General features: G+C 36.8%; 1 protein-coding gene and 1 long non-coding RNA gene across 4 annotated transcripts in view; one reads left to right on the top strand and one right to left on the bottom strand.

Annotated features, from left to right (window-relative positions):
• The first annotated feature begins 452 nt into the window (after positions 1-452).
• LOC117596876 (uncharacterized) lies at positions 453-20,015 on the top strand. 2 transcript variants are annotated; one of them, XR_004577870.2, is made up of 5 exons: positions 453-663; positions 1,015-1,101; positions 15,684-15,834; positions 17,550-17,644; positions 19,416-20,015. It is a non-coding gene; the product is annotated as an uncharacterized LOC117596876 (long non-coding RNA). The 2 variants fall into 2 exon arrangements; XR_004577871.2 differs by having other exon boundaries at positions 17,477-17,644.
• LOC113541991 (collagen alpha-4(VI) chain) overlaps positions 2,746-20,021 on the bottom strand; it is a 30,129-nt gene continuing 12,853 nt past the window's right edge. Inside the window, exons 20-43 of one of the 2 annotated variants that reach the window (XM_053232886.1) lie at positions 19,680-19,733; positions 19,426-19,488; positions 18,918-18,983; positions 18,661-18,714; positions 18,358-18,393; positions 17,802-17,867; positions 17,494-17,556; positions 16,660-16,722; positions 15,296-15,358; positions 14,613-14,663; positions 12,717-12,752; positions 12,551-12,613; positions 12,340-12,402; positions 11,645-11,680; positions 11,503-11,539; positions 11,205-11,216; positions 9,686-10,179; positions 8,688-8,763; positions 7,310-7,972; positions 6,634-6,730; positions 5,500-5,873; positions 4,740-4,910; positions 4,616-4,657; positions 2,746-3,424 (exon numbers count right to left, since the gene is read on the bottom strand). In XM_053232886.1, the coding sequence (XP_053088861.1) occupies positions 3,243-3,424; positions 4,616-4,657; positions 4,740-4,910; positions 5,500-5,873; positions 6,634-6,730; positions 7,310-7,972; positions 8,688-8,763; positions 9,686-10,179; positions 11,205-11,216; positions 11,503-11,539; positions 11,645-11,680; positions 12,340-12,402; positions 12,551-12,613; positions 12,717-12,752; positions 14,613-14,663; positions 15,296-15,358; positions 16,660-16,722; positions 17,494-17,556; positions 17,802-17,867; positions 18,358-18,393; positions 18,661-18,714; positions 18,918-18,983; positions 19,426-19,488; positions 19,680-19,733 (2,925 nt within the window). In that variant the 3' untranslated portion in view covers positions 2,746-3,242. The remainder of the gene's footprint in view (positions 3,425-4,615; positions 4,658-4,739; positions 4,911-5,499; positions 5,874-6,633; positions 6,731-7,309; positions 7,973-8,687; positions 8,764-9,685; positions 10,180-11,204; positions 11,217-11,502; positions 11,540-11,644; positions 11,681-12,339; positions 12,403-12,550; positions 12,614-12,716; positions 12,753-14,612; positions 14,664-15,295; positions 15,359-16,659; positions 16,723-17,493; positions 17,557-17,801; positions 17,868-18,357; positions 18,394-18,660; positions 18,715-18,917; positions 18,984-19,425; positions 19,489-19,679; positions 19,734-20,021) is intronic. The other variant, XM_026939214.3, reaches the window with a different exon arrangement.

The following is a 20,021-nucleotide window of genomic DNA, read 5'->3' as shown; positions in this document are numbered from 1 at the left end:
TAAAGCTGTAACTTTAAGATTTTCTCACATCTCAAGGACGGAGCAGTGTACACTTTTTTTTTTTTTTGCAGTTTCTCAGTAACATGAAAAGCTGCGATTGTTGTCTTATTAGCTTCAAGAGAGAGAAAAAGAGGCTGGAGAGGGAACGACTGTTTATAGCTGCTGTAACGTAAGTGATAAGTGGTAACTGAAACACTTCAGGACTCGCTGTCACAGGAAAATAATCAGCTTTGAGGTCGTAACAGTAACCCTGCATCCTCACATCATCCTGTAGTTGATAATTTTCCTATAACACTATGATTCATGACAGTTGGCTGAACATTTATTCATGTGAAAGTATGTTTTCATTACTCATTTTTTTAAAAAAGCTGTTAACAGGTTTGAAATCACATTTTAACTAGTATTTCAACTCTGAAAGTGACGTCGTAACCCATCCTTTAATATCGTTTAATAATTTATTTTCTAATTTTCTTTCTAAACAATGTGTACACTGTGCATCAGTGCTAAAAACATTATGCCGTAAATAACGCTTGACTGCTGTAATGATTGCGTTTTGCAGCAGTTGGGAGCAACAGGAATACGGCACGAAGGAAAACACCGTGCATGTGTTTGACAGCTTCATAAAACTTTCTTATTTCTGTCTAAATATGAGTTTTATGACAGGTATGCGTTTTATATGCCATTGAGTAAGACATCATGTTAAGTATTTTTATGCTTAAAGTCCAAAATCTTTATCGTGGGCTGGTAATAAGCTTAGCGAGTTAAAATTTAAAGATTGTATGCGCAAAATGGTTGCAGCTTTATATGGTGCATAGTGGAGTGGATTAGTGGCTCATGCAAATATATTTATGTGCAGTGTTTACTTTTTTTGGCGTAGAAGTTGCAATTGCAAACGTGTTGTAATTTTTTTTTGTGGTGGCTCTATGGAAGAACCTTACAGCTGTCTAAATATCACTTTTCCGACATTTTTTTTTTTTAAATCAATTTTTGATGTGATGTTTTGTGCCCCGGAAGCTGGAGTGGAGCCTCTCAGCGCGTGCTTCCGGTTGCTGGGGTGGAGCTGTCTCTGCACAGAGGAGTGTTCAGCTGCTCTGCTTTCAGGTAGAAAGGGACCTGAACTCACACAAAGCACCCAGTTTGGTTTATTAGCCTGCTTTCATTCATTCCAACTTAAACAAGCCAGTAAGTAATGCCAAGTTCAGATATTTCAGGAAAAAAACACTCTATAGGTCTAATAAATAAAGCAGAAACAGTACAACAGAAGTACATCACTTCTCCTTCTCAGTTTAAAACAACATCTACAACATCTACAGCAACATCTACATCATCTACAACATCTACAACATCTACTACAACATCTACATCATCTACAACATCTACAGCAACATCTACATCATCTACAACATCTACAACATCTACAGCAACATCTACATCATCTACAACATCTACAACATCTACAGCAACATCTACATCATCTACAACATCTACAACATCTACAGCAACATCTACATCATCTACAACATCTACAACATCTACATCATCTACAACATCTACATCATCTACAACATCATCAGCAACATCTACATCATCTACAACATCTACAACATCTACAGCAACATCTACATCATCTACAACATCTACAACATCTACATCATCTACAACATCTACAACATCTACAGCAACATCTACATCATCTACAACATCTACAACATCTACATCATCTACAACATCTACATCATCTACAACATCTACAGCAACATCTACATCATCTACAACATCTACATCATCTACAACATCTACATCATCTACAGCAACATCTACATCAACATCTACATCATCTACAACATCTACATCATCTACAACATCTACAACATCTACAGCAACATCTACGCTTGCTGTTGTTTCTAAAATTATGTTTAAAAGCTGAAATCTATACGCAGTTGTGTAGTTTTCCCTAATCCATGCATGTTAACTGAAGAAAGAGAAAGACATAAAAAAATCTAATACGAGGTGATAATTAAAAAAAAAAAAAAAGCTATTTAGTCTAATAAATGAAGTTTAATAAGTAACGTGTTGTAAGCATTTGTGAGTTAAAGTCAACACTCTCACGCTTTTTAAAGGAGCAATAAGTGATTTTTTTTTGTACATTGTATCATGCTGGTTAATTCATATCACTCATACTCACATAACTTGAACGGTATTAAAAGGACCGTCAGTCAGAGTATTTTATTTGTTTATTTATATATTTATTTAATTGTATATTTATTCTCAAATTAAAGAATGTTCTTGCTTTCTTTGTGTATTCTTTTTCTTCTTCTTCGCCTTCTTCTTCTTTCAATGTTTGGATTAATTTTTTTGTTCTTTTTTGCATTATTAAAAACGCATTCATTTAGAATTTATTTAAAGTCTATAAAGGTAGTCTTTAAAGTTTTTTTTTTTTTAATTCTTTATATTTACATATTATATACTAAGTATTTCATATTATGCATCATTTTATTCTTTCTTTGTGTATTTCTTCTTCTTCCATTTGGGTCTGGATTCATTTCTTTCTTTGAGTGGTATTCATTTAATTTATTATTATTATTATTATTATTATTATTATTATTATTCTTTGTAGTAGCATAATGACATTTGGATTCAATTTTTGTGTGTGTGTGTGTGTCTCTGATTGTCTTCACTGCAAAACGAACATCTGAAGAAAAAAAACCCTGTAGATTTAAAAATGACTCGACAAATAGCAGAAAATAGTTTCAAAGTGTAGATGGTTTTTATTTTATTAATTTTTATTTTTTGGCTACCTTTTAACAGTGGACACCGCACTTAATAACTTCAGTCATAACAAAAATGAGCCAAAGTTAGTGACATTAAATCTTTATACACACACCAAACCATCATAAATTTTTACAAGGACACATTCTTGATGATTCAGCATCCAGTAAATCAGATAAATCAATAAAGCAGGTTTTGATCTTTGCTATATGCTGTTAATATTATGTTTTTTTCATAGCTCATTTCATCTCAGTCTCATTTTTAACTGATATTTGATAACCTTCAGTCAATTCTGTCTGTACAGACGGTGATTAAAACTGGACTTATTACTGCTTATTACTGATTACTACTCTGTGCTGCTCTTCTATTAATCATGAAACATATGACAGTAGAACTTTTAACAAGTTCTCGACCACACAAATGAATTAAATTAACCCCATAAATGAAGTGGATGTTTCTGATGTGCCACGTGTTCAGAGCTTCTTCTTGACTCTCAGACACTGAGCTTCACACTCCTCCCGCGTGTCGAACCTGTTCCCGTTGCCCGTGCAGCCTCCGTACCAGAAGCGGCTGCACTCTGTCTTAGACGCGTTGTAGTACCATTTCAACGTGAAGTTGAAGCACGTGCCCATGTCCTGCTCGAGCTGGCAAACATCTGAGCGAGAGAAACGCAAAATTATCTGCACTATTTATGTTCATTACATATAAGTGAACATCTAGGTGCAGATTTACTAAAGATTTGTGCATTTAAAAGAGAATTATTGTCAAAAGTACACTATAGTGAAACTCTTTTCTTCGAAAATCCTAGCTTGCTAGTGACTCGAACCTGCAAAATACAGGGCGGAGTCGATACCAATGAATTTATTCACCACTGCAGGAACAGAAATTGAATTTGTGTGTAAATTAGTGCAACCGAAGGGCAGGTATTAAATCTGTAAAAGCTCATTTCCACAGTTTGAAGACAAACAAACAAAATTTAAAAAATATATATATATATTTCTTTAACAAAAGAAGTCCAAAAACAAGATCAATGAATAAGCACTATTAAAAACCTGATGTTTTCCTAAATGTTGTTTTCTTCTTGAAATTCTAAAATGCTCTAATATTGTTATGTATGTGGCAGTAAATAAGGAGTAGCTATGAGAACGATAAACCAATTAATTAACACACTTTCCTGTTGTGTTACTCTCATTTGGATGGCATGGCTCTTGAGATTAATTAGTTTGATATTTAATATGCAAATTTCCTTGCTCTTGGTACTGCAAATTAGGGCTACATTGTAAGTGGCATTAAAAGCAAACAAAAATAGAAGGCTAATAGAATACTAGCTAGCTAGACCTAGCATACCTGATGGGAGCCACTGAAATGAATTTCGTTTTATTAAATGTATGCAGTGTAGGAGGTGTGCTCATTAGAGGAACGTTATTAAATAAATAAATAAAAAAATTAATTATTTTTCTTAAATTGAATTTGCAGGAAGAGTTTCTCAGCTAAATTTTAATAAAATCTAACAGAGATAACCAAATAAGCAATATTTGACTAAAATTGTTATATATTTTTGATAAAAGACTAAAACTAAAGCCCAGATTACCTGTTAACATTTAAAGAGTTGTTATATTGTATTGACATGAATGAAATCTTCAGCAAAAACATGTTTATGAATGAGTTTAACCAATCATTGGTCATGATAGAGTAAAGTTTCTGGTGTTATGAATTTCTGTTTTCTGTTTTCTGTGGTTTCTCCGTCTCTCTAGGGATCAAGTGGGCTCTGATGCAGGCGAAACATTGGGATTCTGTCATGTGGGATATTTTTTATAAGCAAAGCATTAAAGTGTGTGTGTGTTACCTGTTGCTATCGATGGTTCATCCTGGAGAAAAACTTGACCATCTGTTGGAGAAATGAATACGTTAAAGTATCAGAGATGATATTATTGTTTACGAAGATGATCCTATAGTTGCTGCTGACGCACCTAATCCCCTGCACGTCTCCTCACACTCAGTTTCCGTCAGGAAGCGATTGTCGTTCCCCTCACAGCCGCCGTACCAGAAGTGTGTGCATTTCCGAGTGTTTCGGTCGTAGTACCAGCTGGACTCGTAGCTCGAACACACCCTCCCAGTGTCCTTGTCCAGCAAGCATCGGGCTGAGACGCAAATAACAGAAAGCACGGATTTAAATTAGACTTTATTACTAAAAGCGGTTATCTTACAAGATAATGCTGTGCATTTTAACACATAAGTGAAACTTTTTATAACATTACTAATAATGCATTGATGCCATATTTTCAGACCTGGGACACGTTTGTGGTGCCTGCTGATTAATAATTGAGTAACCTACTCAGGACTAATCAGTCCCGGACCTCATGGAACATGGTTTGTGTTTACGTATATCACAGTAAATTAAGAGTAGCTATGCGAATGAGGAAATCAGCTAAATATAAAAAACGCCAACATCAACATCTCCTGGCCAATCAGAATTGAGAATTCAACAGCGTAGTGGTATAATCAATACCACTACCTGCTGAACGGATTTTGAGAATTGGATACGAAGGCATCTTTACAAGAAGACAGCACCTCACATGGCCTTTATTATAATAGAGATGGATTTAATCTCATGTATGAAAAATGAGCGTAACTCCAGACTGTGGAGCCATTTTCAGATCATTACTTTACATATGTGACAAAGTAATTGCAAAGTCTAAATTCAGAGACATAAAAAAAGTTTGCAGTTACTCATTTTTAAATAGTTGGACACACCCTTCGATGCATCAGGCCCGTTTTGGTGCGCAGCGTCCTTTTCGTCTTGCTTCTCGGCCGTCTCACTGTTCACTGGCGTCACTTTACTGTCTACTGCAGTGTGCTCCTTCATAGGTTGGTCCTGATACTCATTGTGGTAAGCGTCCTCGTATTGATCTGTGAACCCCTCCGGATACGTGTCCGTGTATGTTGGATATTTTTCCTTAATTATCTCAGTGTATATTTCCGGACGTGCCATGAACACTTCCGGAAGCGGTGCCATGGTTTCCTGATATCCGTCTGTGCTTGCTTCAGCGTAGGACTCGGTAAAAGATTGCGTAATGGTCTCCTCAGTCGGGAAAACGTCATGGCTGACATGTAGAGGAATGATAAATGAGCAATTCTGTACTTTAGAGTATGATATGAACAGCGAGAGATTTCACCCTTATTATCAAATGTACATGTGTTAAGTGATAAGCAATAGAACAGGGATCAGAGGTATCAAGCTCAAATTCTGCCCAGGCCAAAAGTTTTTTTTTTTATTTATTATAAGTGATGGGCAGGTATTAAATGTAACCACTAATCTGATTATTTATTCTCTAAGATGAATATGACTGAGTCAGTGCAACATATTTGATGACATAGACTGTATTCATTCAGCCATAATTTCACTCAGTTTTCCACTTCTCTTGTCTTTGCTCTCCATAAACTTCTTTGTTAACCCGTTTTCCGGCTTGCTACACTGGGTAACACATTTCCCTAGTTAAAATAAATAATTCTATAGTGGACAGGTTAACACAAGACTCGGTTTTGAATCATGTTTAGACACGCATCACACACCGAGTCTGTTTTAACCAGCGATTCAATCCACAACAGCTTTATTAAATGTATGTAGAGCATGAGAGAATTTTACACATCAAGTGAGAAATTGCATAAACATGCATTAATTTCCCACACAGCTACTTTTTGTATACGCTGTGAACTTTCAGATCGTTATATATGTAAGGTGGGGTGGGAAAACCTGTCGGATGTTGGTGTGACTGAATTCAGGCAAACAGCCCAAAAAGATGAAAATGAAGAGATGAAGATGCCTGCTGTGTAGAAGCTTTAGCGTAGTGAGCCACGTCTTACCTGTTTATTGGAGGAACAGAAGGCAAACGGTTAATCTGCCTTTGAACAAAACTGCTGCACTCGTCATTTAGAGAAGAGGGTTTGGGGAAGATATCTCCTGTAAGCAGATAAAAGATAACAGTGTAATCAGATAATTTTTAGAAGCTCAGCTTCAGATCACAAAGCGCTAGTTCTGGACAGTTCCGCACTAGGCTGAGAGACGTGTCTCAGTTATGCACAAATCTGACTTTAAGTCCAATGTGCGATATGGATTAGAGTGAGGAGCTGTATAAAATCCAGTGCCACTGTCTAACTCTTTCTCATTATTACAACATTTCACCCTTCATCTCTACAGTTCTGGAGAGGTCAATAAATGTGAGTAAACTGTGCATGCAAACTGACTTCATAATTCTAACTAGAATAAGAACAATAAGCCTCAATATATTTGTTTTTTTATTCTTCTCATTTGTATATTAGCTTAAACTGCATTTTATAGCTCTTATGCTAAATCGCAGTGCAATAGACAGCAAAGAAGCAACCTGCTTTATCGTTTCTTCAGATCTTTTGGCCAGGGCTTAAAGACAATTGCAGGAATTAAACAAAAGCTATGCATAAATATTGCTGTATCTTTTGAACTTAGGTTGCTGACTCTAAATACAACCCCATGTTAGGAAAGTGTCATGGAGATGTTTCTTACTGGTAAGCAAGCGTAGGAAGGCTCGTAAATATTTCTGAGCATACTTCCGTTCCTTCGGCCCCACCTGTCCCAGCGGTATATGGTGTTGCTCCACTGGTGATGTGCTGAGACCTTCTACCTGAGTCCAGCTGAATTTTTCTCCCACCGTCAGCGTGACCATCACAATATCGTTACACTGAGAGAGCATGGAGATGTATTTCAGCTCGTCTTTGTCCATGAACCTCCCAGATTCTTCACCGAGGATGTTCAGGACCATTCGCTTCTTCCTTGGTGCCCGTGCTTCCAGGAGAACATTGGTTATCATCCATTCCAGAGCCGAATCGAGACGTGGTGAACCACCAGCTTGTTGCATGTCTTGAGCAATGTGTCTCTCTGTCACGGCACGGTCTTTGAATGCGTCAAGTCCGAGCACTTCCTGAACGTGGGAGTTGGGGTAAGTGGAGCTCTGCTGGTAGACACCGATCCTGGCCTTCCCGTCCTCTTTGGTAGGTTCATTGCTCACGTCTACTATGTTCATCAGAGAAACTAAGAACTCTTTCACACCAGAGTATTGATCAGCCTGAAGGTCATAAGAGGAGTCCATCAGTACGGTTAGGTCCACATCCACCTCCTCGGGCTCAGGGTTTGAGTCTATGCCACACCTCTTGTCTGGGTTACAGTGATCTACAGAGAGAGAAACGGTGAAGTTCTAGAAGTTCTTCAGCGATTTTACTTCTTTTCTTTATTTTTACAACTCTAGAAAGTCAACGTTTTAAACTAATGACTACTGTTGCGCACAGGTCATGTCTGAAACTCAGCGTTTACAAACTTCCGGCTTCTAAAAAGCCTTCATGCGTTTTCTGAACTCATAATTACCTTTTGGAAAATTTAGAAACTTTCCGTGAGGCTCAGCCTTCACAGCGTGACGTAACGTTAGATGCGTCATGACACAGTTCGTCATTAAAGGTGTCATAACTGTCATGACATCATCTGTTATTATATGCAAATTTTTGCCAAGTCTGTTCTAGTTAGCATACGTTTTAAGATAGTTGTTATTACACATACTTTATAACAACTGTCATAACACTGACAATATAACATTTTATAACACGAAAATTGTCATTTTGTCAGTTTGTAGATGACACAACAGTGTCACGTTTCAATCAACTGCCTCAAAATACTTTTCCTTAAGGGTACCTTAATGATACACAATAATATGTTACTCATTTGGGGCATCAACTGTCATGACAACTTATGCACCATGTAGACATATATAGACATAGCATTTGTGTAACTAACAACTTGCGTTAATGTTCCTAATTACAAGTGTGTTATGACAGTGTATAGGGCCTTAAGCATCGTGTGTGAGGGGTTTGTTTTAATATATGTAGCAATTTACCAAAACAGATGACACACTCTTTAATCCATCTGGCTTCCCCTTCATCAGTAACCTTGAAACTCCTTGTTTCATCAGCCTGAGAAGCAATAAAGGGAGAAATCACTGATGCATGAGATATTATTATTATTATTATTATTATTATTGTTGTTATTATTATTATTATTATTATTATTGTTATTATTACATGGGACTCAAGGAAAAGGTTACATTGTTTTAGAAATGTCTAAATACATTTAAATTGTTTTATGAGTATACTCTGTACATTAAAAAAAATAAACTAATCGTCTACATTGGTATTTAACGTAAATTTTATTGATCCACTGCAGATGCAAGATAAAGTAACATAAAGTAAGAGTTAGTTTTACATTCGTTTGTCAAGGGGATAAAATACACTGTATGGCCAAAAGTATGTGGACACCTAACCATCAAACCTGTATGTGGTTCTTCCCCAGACTGTTGTCACAAAGTTGGAAGCACACAATTGTATAGAGTGTCTTTGTACGCTGTAGCATTACAGTCTCCCTTCACTGGAACTAAGGGGTGCAAAAACCTGTTCCAGCATGACGATGTCCCTGTGCACAAAGCGAGCTCCATGAAGACATGGTGTGTGAAGGTTGGAGTGGAAGAACTCGAGTGTCCTGCACAGAGCCCTGACCTCAACCCCACTGAACACCTTTGGGATGAACTGGAACACCAACTGAACCCCAGACCTCCTCACCAACATCAGCGCCTGACCTCACTAATGCTCTTGTAGCTGAATGAACACAAATCCCCACAGCCACGCTCCAACATCTAGTGGAAAGCTTCCCAGAAGAGTGGAGCTCATTATAACAGCAAACACAGGGGGAATAAATCTGGAATGGGATGTTCAACATGTACATATGATGTCAAGTGTGCTCAAACTTTTGGACATATAGTGTGTGAGGTTCTTTTTTTTTAAACAAATCCCTGTAAATAAGTGAATGTCAGACTGCTTCTTCCATTTTCCTGTTTCCTACCTGAATGGCAAGACGAACATTTGGAGCATCGTTGAAGGTGATGACTCCCAGATTGATATCTGAAGCCTTGAGCTTCATCATGCCCGTGTTGATGGCTGAGATGTCCTGCGAGTCCCCGTTTGTCAGGAAGATGATCGCCTTGCTGACTAGTTTGCCATTTCGGACGCGTTTGAAGACGTTGTCAACAATGAAGCGTATGGCCTGGCCCATATTGCGGCGGTTCCTGCTCCTCTGCAGAGAGATTCCCTTGACTGCCTCCAGTAGCTGACTCTTTCGACGGTAGTCCGAGAAACGGATCAGATAACTGGTTTGACTGTTGTAGGACACAACGGAAACTCGAGCTCCTACTGGACAGTTCGTCTCAGCAATGGAGATGTCCTCTAGCAGAGACACGGCTGTAGAACGCATCTTATCAAACGCCTCTGACGTTACGTCCGAGGACATGTCCAGAGCAATCACTAGCTCTGTAGGGTAACCTGGACACTGAGTGTGACCTAAACACATTGAAGAAAAGAAGGAAATCCAGTAAGGTAGCATGATGGAGCATAAACACAACAGCTAAAACACATTATTAGAATGTTCATGAAGTATTCCTCAGGTTCTAGGAAGGTTAGACTGTATTGTTCCATACTGTTGTTCGCACAACATTCCCAGAAAGATTAGGATAACATTCCTACAATGTTGCTGCAACATTTTCACTTCTAACACCAGTGTTTCTATAATGTTAGATTTTGCTTAAATGGAAATGTTGTTTGAGCAACTTTCATTTATCAACCTTTTAGTGAAGTTGTGTGTAAATGTTTTCTTTGCCAATCTGAACTATAAATTACTGCCAGATTTACAAAAGTTTTTCTGATTTTCTTCGTCCTCGTGCGTATGTTAAGTGCCAATCGCCTTACAAAGCACGTTTACGGCCCAGCCGAGTTACATTTAGCAATGACCACTAAACTCCATCAAAGGCAAAGGTAAAGTTTGGATCCACTGACGGCTCCTGGGTATTAAGGAGTTAAATAATTGACTGATAAATACATCTAAATTACGGGTAATTGCTGACTCATGAGCAACATACTGATCTGTGGTTACCATTAAACCTTGGCAGTGGACTCGGAATTCTGATACAGATAGATGGATTTATAGATGGATAGATTGATCAACAAATGGACCTGTGGTTGGATGGATAGTGTAATGAATGGATGGACAGATTAATAACTTAGATGGATGTACAGATAAATGGATGGATGGATAGATGGATTAATGGATGGATGAGACACAACAGACAGTTAGACAGGTGGATGGATGGACAGATAGATTCAAAGGTGGATCAACACTTTGACATATGGTTGGATGGATGGATAAGACAGATAAATAGACTGCAGCCTGGATGGATGAATGGATAGGTTGGTGGGCAGATGGATGGACAAATGGATGGATAGACAGACAGACAAACGAAAAGGTAGACATACGACATGGACTACAGGTCAGATAGACAGAGAGACAGACAGATAGATCATGGTCTTACCTCCACAGCAAACTGTTAAAGTATTAGACAAATTTGAGAATTAGAGAACGAATGTTTGTACAGCATATTTGTGCTGTAGGTACAATATCAGTGAATAATAAATAGTTTTAAAACTAATAAACTTATATAAAATGTGTATGCCATGTTATGTTTAATGTCGTACTGAGAGACGGGTCAAAATTCTCAATACACATTATATTTTATATCTTCTCATTTAACACAATAGGTCAGTTTAAAAAAGAAAGACTTTTTAATAGCTAATCGTGTGTAAAGGTTACAGTAATAATGATCCTCTTACCGCAGTTTTCACGCACGTAATTCACTAATTCACATTCCTACAAGACAGAACAGGGCAAGGCGCTCAAATCAGTAAACAGACTCTGGAAATGCTCACGTTTTGTATGCAGCTGTAGAATTAAAGGTGAAAAATAAGAACCTACAGTTTTCGCACTGCTTCCTGATGATCCTTTAGGACCCTAAAGCACAAAAAGGCATTCTATAAAGCCAACTATTTTAGCTGAATCATTATTGATGAGTTTTCACAGAAAATTATTTTGTAGGAAGATCAGTTGTTATATGCATTTATACCTGTTGGTTGAAAATGTCCTTGGCTTTTTTTGCAGTTACTGGATTATCACATACACCACTCTAGTACCGTATAAACTAGCAGATCAGTGCCGAGCAAAATTATATAATAAACACCAGAAATTGCAGGATGAAGCCAGTTGTTTTCAGGTTCAAATCGGCTCATAGTAAATTATGTCTGAATAAAGAATACCATCTAACTGTAAGGTGAGAAACAAAAAATAAATAATTTTTTTTTTCTTGCCTTTGGACAATTCTTTGACACCAGATGCATGCATTGATGTTTTTTTTGTATGTTTACTCCAAATGATCTTAATGATAAAAAAAAAAAAAAAAAAGATTTCAACCATAACACTTTTAATGAACCACAATGATTTTTAATAATTTTTTTAAAATTGAAAGCTCTAAAAAGGACAAAAAATGTGTCGAAAAATATATAATGTATTCCGTCAGCTCCTAATTTCAGTAGGTTTTGGATAATGATGATATCATCAACAATTCAACTGATTATTATTATTAGAATATCAGAGGAATATCAGGAAATACTGACCTGGGGTCCGATCAACCCTTTGTCCCCAGGATCTCCAGGAGGTCCCCGATTTCCACTGTTCCCCTACTCACAATAATACAAAACTATAAATAATTACTTCTGTGAAATTAATTACTCTGAGAAAAATCACTTTTTGTATATCAAAGCAGTATTAACTTAAAACATATGATCTAATCTATTGATAATTATTGAGATAATTGTAAGACCTTACCGGTCGTCCTCGGTGTCCTTTGAGTCCTCTTTCTCCAGTGGATCCTTTAGTTCCATCTTCACCCTTGATTTTAATAATGTTTCATCTTTTAGAAGTAATAAATGAAAAATATGCAAAAAAATTTAATTTCGAAAAGAAAGTACAGTAAAGATTTATTAAAATGTACCGGCAAACCAGGATATCCAGGAAAACCAGGATTTCCCTGCAAGAGACCAAAATTCATAGCTATGATCAGTAATAACCATATACAAGAAAATCTACGTTATAAAACTAAAGAAATAAAACAGGAAATCTGTTTTATATACAGGCTCCTTCAAAAGTATTGGAACAGCAAGGCCAGTTCTTTTGATTTTTGCTATATACTGAAGACATTTGGGTTTGAGGTCAAAAGATGAATATGAGACGATAGAGATCAGAATTTCAGCTTTCATTTCCTGATATGTACATCTAGACGTGTTAAACAATTTAGAACAAGGCACCTTTGGTGGCAGATCACCCAATTTTGGGTTATTGTCTTGCTGCATGATGAAGTTCGACCCAAAGTCCGACAGAATGTTTCTGTAGACTTGCGAGTTCCTTCTGCTGCTTCCATCGTGAGTTTCATCATCAATAACGATTAGTGAACCCGTTCCAGAAGCAGCCACGCAAGCCCAAGCCATGACACTACCTCCACCGTGCTTGACCCATGAGTCTGTATGTTTTGGATCATGAGTAGATTTTTTATTTCTCCACACTTTGACCTTTCCATCACTTTGGTAGAGGTTAATCTTGGTTCCAGAGCTTTTGTGGCTCATCTCCGTATTTCTTTGCGAATTCCGGTCTGGCCTTCTGATTCATACTGCTGATGAGTGCTTTGCATCTTGTGGTATGGCCTCTATATTTCTGCTTTCAAAGTCTTTTTCCAGTGGTGGATTATGATATCTTCACTCCTGTCCTGTGGAGATTGTTGATGCACTGACTGCTTTTGGGTTTTTCTTCACAGCTCTCACAATGTTTCTGTCAACAACTGCTGCTGCTTTCCTTGGCCGACCTGTTCGATGTCTGGTTGTTAGTACGCCAGTGGTTTCTTTCCTTTTCAGGACATTCAATATTGTTGTAATGGCTCTGATAGATTTTCTCTCTTTTCTCAGCTTCAAAATGGCTACTATATGGCCAGAATTTTCATTGACAGCTCTCTGGCCTTCATGTTTGTTTTAACAACAAATGCAGTCTTCACAGGAGAAACCCAGGATCCAAGAGCAGACACTCAGAGCTATTAATTGTTTAAACAATCAATCTAACAGGCTACACCCGGGCAACAAGAAACGCCTGTCAATCACATGTTCCAATATTTTTGATCACTTGAAAAAATGGGTGGGTTCAAACAAAGGGTGCATTGTTTTAAGTTGTTTAACACATGTAGATGTAAATAATAGGACATGAAAGCCGAAATTCTGATCTATCTTCTCATATTCATCTTTTGATATCAAACCCAAATGTCTTCAGTGTATAGCAAAAACAAAACAACTGGCCTTACTGTTCCAATACTTTCAGAAGGGACTGTATTTAATAAATATAACTGAACCAATTTTCTACACAATTAAAATAAATAAAAACATCTTGAAATTTTTCATGATATTGCTTGGAGTAGATGGTGAGCTCTCCAAAGTACAGTAATGCTCAATTTAAAATAATAATAATAATAATAATAATAATAATAATAATAATAGTAATCCAGACAAATATCCTACTTAGAAATTAAAAACAGGGAATGTAAGAATATGTTTTGTCCTGGAGGTCTGTAACCGTCTAAAGATATCTATAAAAATCTATAAATAAGAAATAGTGTCTAAAATATATAAAAATAAAAATGATTACATAAATATAAGTAAAAAAATTTTTCTGAATTCATTTAAAGTAAATAAAACAATTTTGAATTTCTTTTTTGACATTTTGGTATTACTTAGAGACGATCTCGAACTCTATGATGTACAATAATAATAATTTAAATTTGATTTTAATAATAATAATAATAATAATAATAATGATACTTAGGATTTAAAGACAGGAAATGTAACAATACTTTATGTCCTTTACGTCCTGGAGGTCCGTAACTGTCTGCGCCCATGTGGCCCTGTTTAAAAGAAAAGAATTAATCAATTGTACTTTCTAATGATCGTGGTGAGGAAAAACATTTCAAACCTTGTGTAGCATAGTTGATAATCAGTAACTGAACAATGTGTACGGATGAACTTACAAATAATATCCATACCTGATCTCGGGCAAAATTTGTAGCAGTTCCAACATGGAACTGTGATTTTAATTCAGTTAAACTTATGAGCACTAACAACCTCTGTCTGGCTTACCTTACTAACTTTACTTTACTTTAAGGTGCTTTACTAACTGGATGTTCAGAGGATTAATACGATTGAAGGGCAGGTATTAAATTTGCAAAAGCTTGTTTGTGACAGTTCAGGACAAAATAAAATCTTAAATAATGAAAATTCACCAAAAAATATATGCCTTAAGTTTCTGAAAATTAAAGTTCAAATTGACAGTCAGGTTGGTTTTGTATTAAATATTCACCGGATGTTTGCTCCTCTGATGCCTACCACATTTAAACAGAGGCTGTGAAAATATTTTTATTCCTGTGTGTTATAAATAGAACACAATGTCCATCACAGTCTGTGCTCTCCCAGTTCTCCATTTTTTATCTTTATCTTGTTTTATCTACACTGAAATAGTTTAAAATGGGGACCTACTGACCGGTGGTCCTCTGAAACCCTCTGGTCCAGTGTCACCTTTACTGCCCATGTCGCCTAGCCGACCCTGAAAAGATTACACACACACACACACACACACACACACACGCACACGCTTTGAGAGAAGAGTTGTTATAGCATTAATGGCCATTGAAAAAAACATGGTCTAGGACACTACATAGAAACTGTATAACAAGGCAGAGTAAATACAAATACTAACTCTGAGTTTAGTATAAAGTCTGAGAAGACATTGTAAATCTGGAATTTTTTTTCATTTAAAACTAAAAAAAATGTAATGTAAAACAAATAGGAGAAGTAGAAATATTCAAGATACTGCATTATTTCTAGAATGTTAACTACAGTGTTAATGCTAATGTTAACTTGTACAAAAGGTCAGATTTTCCTCGAGCACGTGATCAGACGATGATCCAACACGGATCGTCAGATTTTGGACAGACTTGTGGGGTCCATGCCAGCTCGAGAGCACGCTGTCATTAAAGGAACAGGGGGATGTACTGACTACAGAGAAATTCTGAAGTTCACGTAAGTGTCTACATTTCGCTCAGGTTGTCATGCTGATAATATAACTTTTAATGACAGATATTGTATGAAATTAGAAAAACATGCAAAATCAAAGCATTTTCACTCAGGCTCTCAGATTTGATATTATAGTGTAGCCCTGTTTATTCGGTTTAACAGCTGATTAACAGCTTGCTGGCTAATAAAATAATTAGCAATATGGCACTCTACGCTATAGTATGCATTTTCAGGCCTCAAACTTAACTACAGACATACACAAAGCTCAGAGAATTGAGTGTGAGATGCACACACACACACACACACACGACTGAGTTTAACCAGAGTACAGGCATGTCTCAGTTATTTATGATTCTGAACTTGTACATAAGTCGGATTCACTGTGTACTTCAAAGTCCAATGTAGAAAGTGTGTACTGGTAATTACTATTTATTACCATCTACATATTGTCCACTGGGTGTTTCACTATAAAGTGCTGTTTATCTGGCCAGTCTGATTTGACTGAGCGAATGAAATATACAGGTTTTGTTTGTTAGGGACTAGTTTGTTTCATGACAGCTCGTTTTTCTTCTGTAATATAAAAGCTTTTTCCATTTCCCAAGCTCACCATTAACCCACGCTTTCTTATTCACACCCATGAACTGAAAAGGCAAGCTCCTCCCCTTCTGTGTGAACACTGGAAAATGATATTTAATTATTTTCTTCTGTGTTGTGTATGTCTCTGTGAAGACCGTCTGTTTCAGTAAGAACAATAAGTTCCTGTTTGGGACAGAGTCTAGTTCTGTGAAATCACAGGAAAAAAAAACAAACCAGAAAGGGTGTATGACATACCCGTGGCCCTCTGCGTCCTGGATTTCCTTTGGCCCCTTTATCCCCAGCTGCACCATACAGTCCCTGAGGAGAAACCATCAAGAAAATCGAAATGTTTGCATACAGATGTTTATAGCTGAAGTGACATTAAACCTTTTCCCACTGCATGAAAATTAGCACCAAAAAAAACAAAAAACAAACTAGAACTCGAACTTGATCCACTGGTTCAGACAAATGATTCCAGTTTTTGATACACGCTCAAGTTTGGCACCTGAGGGTACTCAGGAGTGGGACTGCTGGATTACGCTGGCTGCGTACATTTACGCAGCATCATACAAACTGAATAAAAAAAAAAATTGTTTGTGCAATCAAAAGCAACAGCATGCATTTCAACTGTTCAATGATTTTTACAGCACAACCAAAAAACTCTCTTTTTTTGAACGCTTTCATGCATAAAATAGTATATATATATAAAACGTATCAGAATTTTAGATGGATAGGCTATAGATAGATGTCGATACGAGATCGGAGAAGAGGTGTAATGTTTTTTCAGTTTGCTGCATGTTATGAATACAACGTCACAAAAGTTCTGTCGGTTGTTATGTGTTTGCTGTTACTTTTGCTTTTTGCAGCGAGAAGCTTGAGGTGAAAATCTGAGCAATATGAGCCACTTCATGAAAGTTTCGTTGTAGCCGATATGTAAGGAATTAAACACTTGGGGGCTTGCTGTTAGAGGAAAATAATCAACCACAGGGTGATGTGATGAAGTGGAGTTACTGTTAAAATGCCAATATGGATTATTTTGCTATAACATTTATTTTAAATACTGATGATACAGGAGCAGTTTGGACGTACCTGAACTCCAGGTAGACCTTGATCACCTTTCTCTCCTTTGGCTCCACCTCTCCCAGGAGGACCCTGAAGAGAGAGAGAGAGAGAAAGCAGAACATTATGACTGAGACAAAGACATGAGGAGTCCAACTATTGGGATAGACGACAACAACAGGTTTGAAAGTATTATGATTATTATTGGTATTGCTATTATTATTATTATTATTATTGTGTGTCCATGGGTGTGTGCATTGACAGAATACAGTATATAAAGATTAATATAAAATGTGTCTGGGAAAGCAGCGTTAGATTTCCACTTAAAGAGTCCTCACCTGCAATCCCGGCTGACCGGCGGGACCCACTGGTCCCCGTTCTCCTTGTTCAGTGGAGGAAGGCCCCTAAAAAATATTGATTATTTATATAATGTTATCGTTTAAAGATGATACAGAGAAAACTGTTAAATGTGCAAATAATGTAACGAGATTCTCCATCAGATAACAGAAAAGTTGATGGTCATGTGATCACTGTTCTGGGAGACAGGAGTAACTGTGTTACACGGAGTGTCTCTAATGGAAAATATATACAGGCTCTTACAGGGGAATAGAATAAAACAATCGACATAGAATGAAATACAAAAGAATAAGTTGCAGAATAGAACAGATGAAATAGAATAAAATAAAAAACAGTGTAGCAGTCACTGCAAAAGGGAATAGAATAGAATTAAATAGAATAAGATTAACTATAATAGTATATAAGATGAAATAGAATAGAAGGAAATTGAATAGAATGAAATTAAAAAAACAAAACAAAAAGGGAATAGAATGCAAAAGGGATTAGGATGAAATGCTAGAATAGAAACGATAGAATAACGTCATAGAATTGCATTACCGGCGTTCCTGGTGGTCCCTTCTTCCCAGGAAAGCCCTATAAAACAGGAGAAGTGAGACATCACTGCACTCTCTCCCAATTCCTCCAAATTTATGTTTGCACTCCAAATATTTCCCCCTGTGGCATGCTTTCCTGATGAGCAATGTAACACATGACCCAGGCAACAACACGGATCCAAACATCATACACTCACGCTGCCAAAACGTCACCCCCCCAAGAAAAGATGAGCACTTGTAAGCTTAAACTAAACATCAGTACATTAGTCGAGAAGCTGCGTTCGAGCTCCAGCTGAAGTGTACTTACATTCTCTCCTCGCTCTCCTGCTTGACCCGGAGCTCCATCTGGGCCTTGAACACCCTGACAGGAGGGTAGTCCAGGTTTTTATTATTTAATACTGCACAATTTACTATTTATCTTTTTTAAAAAAAGATGCATGCTGGACTGCTCCAGTGGTGATATATTTACATTTTGCCTTTAATATCATTAATAATTTAAAATGTATAATTCCATAAATAATACTATAATTTCATGAGTGAGATTGATTAGACACAAACACTCACAGGAAGGCCTGCGTATCCCGGCTCACCCTTTGGACCCTGCATGTTGCTGTCTGCTCCTGGTATTCCCTGTTAACCATCATTTAATGCAAAGAATAGAATTAAATGCTTAATGGCAATTATTCCTCTTTAAAAAAGAATTATAAAGAATTTTAAAGATTCTTTTATTTTAATTAAAGATTTTAATTCTTAAGGTTTTTGATAATGGATGCCCAAAAAAAGTAAATCATTATAAATGATTCACATTGTAGTCTAGTACACTAAAGTGTTTTAGTGATAAAATAATTTAGCAATCATAAATTATTTTAAAAAAATTTAAAGGATTAGAGTATGAATACAGAACAAGTACAAGAAAGGCAATTTATTATAATAATATTAATAATAATAATAATAAGAAGAAGAAGAAGAAGAATGTATTTGATTTCACTTAGCCGCTATTATTTATATTTAAATAAGAATTTAATTTGTATTTATAAAATTGAATCAATTTAATCTTTGCAGAACAACTCACAGGATCTCCTCTCACTCCACGTTCTCCCTTCGGGCCAGAACCTCCTTTAACTCCCTTTACACCCTGCAAACAGACACAAGACAATGACGAAGCTACTGCATGAGAATTATTATTCACTGGATGGAAATTAAAACTATATATATATATATATATATTCATGAACCCTTGCTGCTGTATGAAGTATGTAGTAAGTTACACATGGAGGTCAATTATTTGTTGAATGTGCAGTATATAGTATGTTGGGATGTACTTACTGGGCGTCCTGGATCTCCCTTCAGTCCTGCCTTTCCAGCTGCACCAGACTCACCCTGTTCAGGACACAGAATCGATACAGCGAATCAGAGAATCACTCAAATTCATAATGCAGGTCTCGCTCAAGGGCACAACAGCAGCTCTCCGGGCAGGCCTGGGATTTGAACTCACAACATTCTGGTTGCAGAGCTAACACTATCTTAATGAATGATATCCTGGACCAGGATTAGCCTGCTGAATAACCTGGTTATGTAAAGGAATAAACAAGTCTTAACTAATGAGATCAAATTGCAAGAATCCAAGTGTCAGTAACAGTATGCTGTATTTTAGGGATGGAAGATCAC

Source organism: Pangasianodon hypophthalmus, chromosome 3 (assembly GCF_027358585.1).
Source record: "Pangasianodon hypophthalmus isolate fPanHyp1 chromosome 3, fPanHyp1.pri, whole genome shotgun sequence".
Lineage (NCBI taxonomy): Eukaryota > Metazoa > Chordata > Actinopteri > Siluriformes > Pangasiidae > Pangasianodon > Pangasianodon hypophthalmus.
This window is presented reverse-complemented; position numbering and strand designations above follow the sequence as displayed.